Source organism: Ostrinia furnacalis, unplaced genomic scaffold, assembly GCF_004193835.3.
Source record: "Ostrinia furnacalis isolate ACB-3 unplaced genomic scaffold, ASM419383v2 OfSCF4779, whole genome shotgun sequence".
Classification (NCBI taxonomy): domain Eukaryota; kingdom Metazoa; phylum Arthropoda; class Insecta; order Lepidoptera; family Crambidae; genus Ostrinia; species Ostrinia furnacalis.
This window is the reverse complement of record NW_021135018.1, coordinates 217,283-227,672: the sequence shown is the minus strand read 5'-3', so window position 1 is coordinate 227,672 and position 10,390 is coordinate 217,283. Positions and strand designations below refer to the sequence as shown.

Below are 10,390 nucleotides of genomic sequence, written 5' to 3'. Positions count from 1 at the left end.
TCTGAAGTACCTATAGTTAGTCTGTCGGCAATTTTTAGATTAATGTGTTCCTAATAAATAACCCATTGATTTCAGATCGTAAAAACTGACCAATTGTCCCATGGCATGGTATAGATTGAAATAATATTCAAGGAAAAACAAATGAAAGGAGAATGTAAGCAGACAGTCAGTTAACGTATATCATGTTTATTAAAAAATTTAAAAGAAATGAGTGTAATAACTAAGTCTTTTAATTACATAATAATGCCATTTATTTGGTATTGCAACAACTTTACATTTAACTATTATAACATCGATTCATTTAACATTTTACATTAAATAATGCAAGTTTCAAACGCACATTAAACTATAGTAAATGACTTTTACATGAAAGTATCTGATAGTAAAGATTTTTACCCAGCCTTAAAAACTATCTCTCAGATACTTGCACTCCGTTAAATGTACTTAAATTATCTATTACATTAGAATTAGTGAATAGTTAAACTTCAAAGTAGAGTTTAGTGGTCAGTTCTTTTAAAATAAACGAGCCTAAATATAACGAAGATGCGAATATAATAATTTGTACGACTGTCAGCTAATTAAACTCAGTAAGCTACCACAATATGAAGAATTTCCACCATAGATTTTAAATTGTTCCCCATGTTGGAACCTTATATTTTATAGTTTAAATTCAACCGAAGAAATTGGACATTTTGTGGTGGCCTTATGGAGTTATAACGTCTTTTTTTCACCAAATTGAAGCTACAAAAGATTTAAAATAAGTAAATGTACCTCTAAGCGTATTTTGCTTTAAAATAGAAATAACTCTATTTTGAAATCTGAAGAAAAATATTCTTAGATAATTAACATTTTCATCTATTATAGTAAATACATAATTAAATATACTTTATAGTACGTATGATTAAAATTCATATACATTTATCAATGCACCACAAACTTAGCCTCATTTTAGAATCGTTAGCCGTTAGAAAACTGTGGGAGGAAGAATTTGGTCGTCTATGGAAAATAGATTTACAAAAAGCAACAGATTTGAGCCCAGATTAAAGGAAGATGAGTATAAGAATACGAAAAGTTATTTTCCATAGACAACGCTGTATCCATAAAAGTCGAACAGATGGAAAACAGCCTTAGAAATCCAAGCACTTTACCAGAACTAGATCCTAGTAAAATGCTTAGGAATTCTGACCATAGATAAAATCACATTACGCTTGACAGTCGTGGCAGTACGCATCTGCGGAGCGCTTCCTTCTTTCTTCTTCTTCCATTTCACCCTTATCCAGCTCCTCATTGTCACGGCCGAGTCTGATGAAGTGGTCTCGCGCTCTGCTTTTCCTCTGAGGGTATCCGCTGACGACCAAATCCGAGGTCTGTTCGTAGGTGGCCTTGTCGTCTTCTGCAGACCTGCCTAGCCTGATGAAGCTGGGGCCTCTTCCGAAGCGGAGGAAGCTGGAGGAGCGCTTGTCAGGGGTATCGTAGTCTTCGTCGTAGTTTCTGAGGAGGGTGAACAGGTCGTCGGCTGTTAGAGCGAGAGGCTGCGATCTTCCGAAGCGGAGGAAGCTGTTGCCTCTTCGGGAGGGGCGGGGGAGGGTGTCTCTGATGTCAGCTGCCGATGGCTCTGGGGGGTACGATCGGCCGAATCTGGGGACAAGATATTTTATTAATATTGAACAAGTCTATTTTTCGTCCCAGAATTTATGTATGAAGCAGAATTGTCAGTTATTACGACAGTAACGTACGAGGACACTATGACGTTCGCAGTCTTCATTTAGCAAATGGGATTCTAAAAGTTTATTATTCACATCACAAAATTGTCTCTGTATGTAAATTACTAAATTAACGAGAAAAGGAGAGAAGTTACAGAATATAAGAAAACCTTTCTATTCAAGCGGACTTTAATGTCTAATCATCACTCGCAAAATCGCAAGTTAGTGTCTTTTTTCAAGTGACCCCAAATGGAAGATTAAGTAACCTGTATTAATAATTGAGGTGATTGAAGACGGTGAGGAAGACAGTGGGCGGGAGTTTGCATCGTGCGGTCCACACAGCTTATGACCGCAGTCTGTGGAGGAACACTATCTGTGGTCGCGATCCTCATCAGTAAGGAACCGAGGAAGAAGAAGAAGAAGAATTAATAATGCGTGTAAAAATTGCATTGTAGGATCGCTTTACCTGATCATACTGCGGTCGATGGCGCTCCTCCGTCTAGCCTCCAGGTCTGGAGAGCGCCGCACCGGCGAGGCGGTAGACCCCACCACAAGCCACACGGCTGCCAGCACCACCACGCTCTTGGAGTAACTCTTCATGATTGAGGATCTGGGGACAAACGGTGAGATTAGGCACTACTGGTAGAAGATAGAAATACGTCGCTTGGAAACTTAGACATGTACACAATGAGGGCTATCGTTTCAGCGCTCACCAGTTGGCGCCACTGTAGAGTAAGGTCACTGTCATTTGCTACTGGCGAAGACAGCGGCGCCAACACATAAACAACACTGGATAGAAGTAATGGAATAAGTTAGAAAAGATTGTACTTAGTCAGTTATTATTGTTAGATAAAATAACCACCAATCCATAATGACAATGACTATAAAATATTTATTGGCAAATATTCTATTTAACAGAGCATTTATTAGTTTGACCAAATTTTTCCAATTTGAAATTTACTGTCACCTAATATATCCTGCTTGGCAAAGCATGGCCTTGGTTCTGGACTTGGCTGAATTCCAAGGACACTGTCCAGAGATACTATCACATGAAAAGAAATAAAGTTAATACTGTAACTAGAGCATAAACATGGCACTCAAAGGAAATGGAAATTGATAAATTAAAAATTAATTAATCTAATTTGTTATGCCTGTTGTAGTCTTAGGCAGAGACATTAATTAGTACTTAATAATAAGTATATTAAATAGAAAACCAATGGTAGGTATCTTATTCATAAGTGATTTCATTAAAAGCACTTTTACGTCCCAGTATTATTTTAATCCTAACACTACTTCGGGTCAATATATGGGCCAGTGCTAAGAAGAAGCAGCGCAAGAATCTCAGTCACCTTTGCCAGTCAGGTAATTATTATATGTAGTTAGTAAGTAGCTTATGATAAATTCAATCTTTGTGAAAAAATTGTTTATATCATCCGGCCAAATAACCAGTTCAAAGCCAAAACATACAATGTCACATGTGCAAATAAATATTCGTGAGAACGCTCGCCCGCGCCCGTGACCGGCCATGCGGGGCTTCGCGAAAGCAATCCCAAATACTTTACACACGTCTACGATTAGGTAGTGCTGACTAATAGTATGTTTTTGGCCGAAATAAAAGCCGAAAAAATAACCCACGGCCAACCAATATCATCATCATTTCAGTCATAGGACGGTCAATGACTGGTTGATAGCGGCCTGCATCCAGGCGCCTTCATGCTATCTTTATGCTTTAACTACGAGTATGATCCACTTTATTTTAATAATACAATTTTAGCCGAAATGTAAGCCCAAGATAATGATTGTGTAGGTACATACGACGGCACATCAAGTTACACACTGTAGCCTATAAAGCACTTCTAAAAGGAGTGATTTTACACCAAAAATGTATCAGACTGATGTGCTATCGTCTGTACACCGTCTTAACTAATGTCAAGATAATAATATCAGGCTCTAACACTAACAAGATGGTGAAACTCGATAGCTTCAAGCTAATCAGAGGCTTGAGTTAATTTTTATGCTTAGATATTTGAACGTCGCGACGCGTTGTTTAGTAGGGCGGACCTCTGAGTTGATTTGTTTTGATTAAAAATTAATCTGCCTGGTCTATTTCAATCATAACTGTGGACTACCTCTGGTTAATTGTGGATAAAGTTTTTACTAATTACTTTAGTTTCGTCCAAACTTCGAATAACTTTACGAATGTGTATAAATAATTGAGCGAAGCGAAACGATACCAAAATGTCACAACACTACGTTCAATTAGATGAGTGATATACAATTTTTTGGGTGTCCTTTTAAAGATTAAACCTCCTATTCCAAACTAGTGGTTTGACTGGACCAATGCAATTACCCTCTATTCATAGATGCGATACAAACATTTTGCGTGAATGAAAATGTTTAATTTTCACGGCAAATCCTTTATTACCCTGCTCTCTATCTATGTATTTTGAGTTCAACACCATGATTGATTTATTAGAAAGCAATATCAAAACGATTTTATAACGAAATCAATCATTATTATTAAATCAGTTTGTAACAACGAAGACGAATGAAGGACAAACAACTTTTCTTAATCAAAACGATTAATTTGATTTGATTACATTTTAATAAGTCAAAAGCATGTCATTTTAAGATATCTCTTTAGGTGGACCTAATTTTATATCTAAAAATGTCATCAACTATCAATTAAGTTAAATTTCGATTAAAATTGATTATGAAACTTCAGCTTTGTCGTCTTACAGAAAATGTTAAAATGAGACTGTATTCAAAAGCATGATTAGCATTTAGACCAATTATGTAAGTTTTGCTTAATACCTAGGTAATATCATTATACCTAGAGCATTAAGGCTGGGTTGCACCATCTTACTTTAACTTTAACAAACGTCAAAAAATATCAAACTCCATACAAAAAATACCGGTTATAGTTAGTCAAAGTTACGGTCAAAGTTAGGCGGTGCAACTCAGCCTACAAATTTTAAATCCACCTGTTGACTACCTGAAAATGTTCAGTTAAACAGCGGTCTATTATAGTAGCAGTAGCAATTCTTTAAGTTTGAGATTAGGATAGAAAAATAAATTAAGAATATTGCAAACATTCCGATTGAAAGTTTTCATTTATTTTTTTGTACTTGCTTTCACCGTTTAAGTTTCTCTTACACCCTGTATAATCGATATTACGATATTAGCAGAGTCACAAAGCCTTTGTAGAACGCAAGGCCGCGGCCGCAGACGCGCCGGCGCCACTCGGGAAGCTGTAGTGATGTAGACAGTTATCGATTCAAGTTATATGCAACTATCGATACAGCGTTGAATAAAAACTGCTACTGACTTTGACGTTAGTGAGCTATCTATGTACTTAGGTATCTACGTATCTACGTACAAATCTTGCAAAAAAAGATAACATTATTTTATATCTGACTAGACACCCGCATGAAATTTAGTTTGTCACTGATCATCATAAATTATAGCCTATGTGTTATTCTGGGTTATAAACAATAATACTGTAAAGTTTCATCAAAATCCGTACAGTAGTTTTTGCGTGAAAGAGTAACAAACATCCAGACATCCATACAAACTTTCGCATTTATAATATTAGTGAGATTCCCTTCATAATTGGTGGGCAATAATTTTAAGGTCTACTGCTCACATACTCACAAATATCACGTCAATGATTTTCATTTAAGTTGTAAAACTATTCTGAGATCTAAATACGAAACCCCATTCCCGTTAGATGCATTTATTTAACCCTCAATTTGCATGGTAGGTCCCAGGGACTCCATGTGAAACTGTTTTGGTTCATAATTTTTTTCAATACGCGAATAAAGTGCTGTGCGCTTGAGTAGCTTCCTTTGGTGTCGTGGCCAACTCGGGGGCGAGAGGTCGTCTGCGTGCGCATCACAGAAAGTTGAGTAATTGACACTTGCGGAGTCCCGTGGACTCCACCATACACTTTTCGTAGCAAAAAACTGTATTATGATATTATGTTTTTTTTTAAATTATGGTTTATTTACGGTTTGAGTGGATCAAAAAAGCATCAAACAGTCACAATACATGCTTTATCTATACGTTAGATGCAAATGAGGCCTCAGATTGAGGGACTGGCAAGAAAGTCTAGAAGAAAATGCAGACGATGAAGAAAAAGAAGAGGATTTTACATCTTATGTCCCGAAAGATTTGTTTTGATGATTTTGTATTTTGATGATGTGTTTTGATGATTTATAAGAAAGACTGCTTATTTTGAAATTCATTTCACAAAAATATGCTTGTATTGTTCGAAAAAGTTTGGCAGGCAATGTGCTGCTCGTAGTAGTTACTAAGCCATTGCACGTTTTTTCGTGTTAATTTTTTTCTAACATTTTACATATTATTTATCAAGAAGACTGTTATGTCCACATAATTTAGAAAGAAAAAAAAATTTGGTTAATTTTTTTTCTAAGTTTAAGAGGTACAAAATGCCTATGTCGATTTTTAAGTGATTTTTACGACTTCATGAAAATTTTATTTTTTAAATGAATTTTAATTAATGTTTCCATTTCTGTTGTTTCTAATTCATAGTATATTAACCATATTATGTTACCAAATAAATAATATATTACTTTTATAAGTATTATAGCCTGACCAGGAACATAAAAACCCTCGCCATGTTGCGGAAAACTAATGGTACTAATTTCTTTTAATGGCAACAGTAACTGAAAACTTCATTCACATGTCACCATGCATGTCAGTCTATTGTTGTCAAAGTGTAAACAAACTTTATTTTAAATGTGTGCAATTGATTTCGTGAATTAAATTGCTAAAATATTTTTATAATCGTGAAAGAAAAGTGGTTCACGATGTGTTAATGTATTTGTCGAAGAGAAATACTAAGGGTTCGGACAATATTTTCATTGAATAATGTTTCCGACAAAGGTTGTCAAATTGACTGACATGTTTATCGTATGGTACAGTCCACTATGAAAATTAGCTGTAGTCTGTTTCAACTACCTATTTTAAAGTTTTTGTCACTTTCTAAGTTTTGAATTTTATGGAATTGGGAAAGAAGTACCGAGTTTGAAGCGTTCATGAGCAGACATTGCAGTTGAATATTCATGTTCTGAATTTGATTATTGATGAATAATAAAATAAATCCTACTAGCTCGATTGATGGTTTCATTTAATTTATTTAAACCAGGTTATCTTTAATAATATTTTTCGTTAATTTATGAAAATATCAAATTAGCCCGTAATCCTGAATCCTGATACATAAATTTAGCCTATTAATTTAACACATGTACGACTGTACTCAGTGTTGCACTATCAAATGCAATTGAAGCGCCTCTGTGCCAGGGTTTTTATGTTCCTGGTCAGGCTATAGTATATTTTTTCTTCATTTGAAATATGGAGTCCCTGGGTCTCCACCTTACACTTAACGTAAGTTTTAGTCACCATGCAAACTGAGGGTTAAACTTAGTTAATTAATTAATATTTTTATCTTCAAACATCACTAGACTTCGAGTTACTTTATGTTAACCTACAGTTTTCTATTCGCTAGCAGATTTTCCAACCAAGTTCAAGGCGCAGAGTTACTATTCTATTCTTACAAAATAAATGAAACGTGTAGATTTTTGATAGAGAAAGTTCAGATGACTATCCTATTTTTGATATTTACATTATTTCTTTCAGCCACATTATTCAGCTTATGTTAAGATTTATTTCATATTTATGAGACAAGTACTTGACGATAAAGTGAAGCTTCATATTTAGCATTTTGTATTATTTTGTTCAGCCGAGTATAATGTGTAATAATGGTGGATTATTAATAGTCCAGTCAATGAATGCCTTAACGACGGTGTAGAGAGAAATCCGTGGAACACAATTTCTGACCTCGGGACTTTATTTAGCCTAGTTAGGTCGAGAACATAGAAAAAGTCCCCGCCCTTAGCCCTTAAGCCGGCGGGGTGAGGGGGGTTTAAAGGTGCCACTTTTTGGTTTTTTGCTTAATCCTCGGAAACTATGCATCCTAGTGACATGACTACTATGAACCAAAAAAAGCTTATTCAATTTGCTACAGGTGAGACTGTCAAGTTTTTCTATAACTTGTATAGTTTTTGCGGCATCTGCTCTAGAAGGTCTGTAAAATTGGAAATTTTATTTTTGTCTTACATGTTCCTATCAGGAGAAAATCGACTAAATCAACATTGAGCAATCACTATAGACATGCGGGAGCATGTTAAGCCTAGTTCCAGGGAGGGGACTGCACCATGCGTATATTTAGACGAACCAATTGGAGCCACTTTTGACTCTTCATCATTCAAAAACTACTGTGCATTAACACTTCAAATTTGGCTCATGTATTGAGACTTGCAAAATATACATCAGCTTCAAATTTCATAAATATACCTCAAACGGTTAATTAGGTATTGACGTTCAAAAATCGACATTTCGAACACTGAAATCTATCTATCACCTGTGAAATGTTAAAATTTACTGGATTTTTATTTGTTTCTTTGTATTTACATAACTACCTTCCTGGATGCCAAATTTGAACCTTCGAGGTCATCTGGAAGTGGTTATAATTTGGTCTTTAGGTCAGACATGTAGATTTTTGGACGTCAATACTTAAAAAACCGTTTGAGGCATATTTATGAAATTTGAAGCTGATGTATATCTTGCAAGTCTCAACACATGAGCCAAATTTGAAGTGTTAATGCACAGTAGTTTTTGAGTGATGAGGAGTCAAAAGTAGCTCAAAGTGGTTCGTCTAAATATACGCACGGTGCAGTCCCCTCCCTGGAACTAGGCTTAACATGCTCCCGCATGTCTAGAATGATTGCTCAATGTTGATTTAGTCGATTTTCTCCTGATGGGAACATGTAAGACAAAAATTAAATTTCCAATATTACACACCTTCTAGAGCAGATGCCGCGAAAACTATACAATTTATAGAAAAACTTGACTATCTCACCTGAAGCACATTGAATTTGCATTTTTTGGTTCATAGTAGTCATGTCACTAGGACGCATAGTTTTCGAGGATTAAGCGAAAAACCAAAAAGTGGCACCTTTAAACCCCCCTCACCCCGCCGGCTCAAGGGCTAAGGGCGGGGACTTTTGCTATGTTCACCTCCTAACTAGTCTAAATAAAGTCCTGAAGTCAGAAATTGTGTTCTACAGTTTTCCATCTATAATGCTTTATTGACTGGACTATAACCATTGTTCGTGAACGAGTATGAGCGTGCAAATGAAACAAAACACTGGATGATTCAAACGCCCGTACCTATTCACAAACATTATTAAGTAAGAGTGCGCGTGGACGCACAGGGTGACACACGAACCAATTACAGTTGAATATTACATTTATTCAACGCTGTGCGTTCGATTTGCTGCATTCACATACGATGCCGTATTCACAAACGATGCTTGCTTAATTGAAGAAGCAAATCGAAGGCACAGCGTTGAATAGAGCTCTGTGATTAATTCGTGTGTCACCCTGTGCGTCCACGCGCACTGTGAGACCTCATAGTAATGATTGTGAATACCGGCGTCACTCATATTGACTGTACAAATCTACACTTCCAATTTTACATATCCAGCAACAAATCACGTTTCGGACATAAACAAATAAACGCTACCTATTCCGTGACAGTCGCTCAACGAGTTGTGTTTCTAAATAAAAGGGTGCTCAATAGGGTTGTAAAAGGGCTTTTGTAAATGACAGTACTTCACATGGCCCATAAAATATCGAACCTTCTTAGCACAATTTGTTTACGGCTGTTTTATGGTGGCGTAAAATGACTTGATCTCGACAGAGATGGCTCATCGATTTTGTTTATAAAAGTTATCACATGAATACCAATCAATGGCTAGGGGTTTCAGTTGGGATTCAGTTCTTGAGACAAGAGTGGAGATTGAGATATGATAATGGGATGTAGTGGCGGATTGACACATTTTTCGTTGACCGTTTGCTGTAGTGGTTCAGAACGGACTACTATGCCGAGAGGTCCCGGGTTCGATTCTCGGCCGGGCAGAAATTGAAATGATGAATTTTAATTTCTGTGACTGGTCTGGGTGTTTTCTATGTATAATATGTATGTATTTACAAAAAAAAGTATTTAAGTAAGTTTGTTTATCTAATTTAGGTAAGTTCGCAATAATCTCTGATTCTTATCTCTATAAAAGAATACAAAAATAATTTCCAAAATACAGCAATTTGTCTTTTAGTCATTAAAAACAATCTAAAGTCTAAACCTACGCATAATATTTGCTGCAGAATATTTCGCATTCCTCACCTATTTACAATCGTTTCAGCGATACCATCTTGACGTATTGTTACTCCAGTTCCAATTTCTAATTTTCGCAACGAACAACTTGAAAACAACATGTGATTTAAATGCATTGTCCTTGCTCGTAGAATAGTGTATAAATAAGTATACATATTTGGCAAGAAAATGCATCGCAGGTTTTTGGAAACACTCTTACACACGAGGGATGGAAGGAAAATTTAATGAAATATTTAGAGTTTAATTATTTAGAATTCCCAAAACGTAATTAGTGCTTATTACATACTTTACAGCAAATCAGACTATACCTACATTTTTGTTGTGAATACATAAGAATTATGTGTTTAGCTATCATATATCCGGAATCTGTAATAAGCAAGTCAGAGCCAATGCACACGATGCTTTGCGACGGTGCGACGCCGGAGCGGTG

General features: G+C 36.0%; 1 protein-coding gene across 1 annotated transcript in view; it reads right to left on the bottom strand.

Annotated features, from left to right (window-relative positions):
* Positions 1-401: 401 nt before the first annotated feature.
* The window catches only part of Fa (FMRFamide), a 33,880-nt gene continuing 23,891 nt past the window's right edge, over positions 402-10,390 (bottom strand). Inside the window, exons 2-3 of the mRNA XM_028314531.1 lie at positions 2,170-2,313; positions 402-1,638 (exon numbers count right to left, since the gene is read on the bottom strand). Of these exons, the coding sequence (XP_028170332.1) occupies positions 1,203-1,638; positions 2,170-2,303 (570 nt within the window). The 5' untranslated portion in view covers positions 2,304-2,313 and the 3' untranslated portion in view covers positions 402-1,202. The remainder of the gene's footprint in view (positions 1,639-2,169; positions 2,314-10,390) is intronic.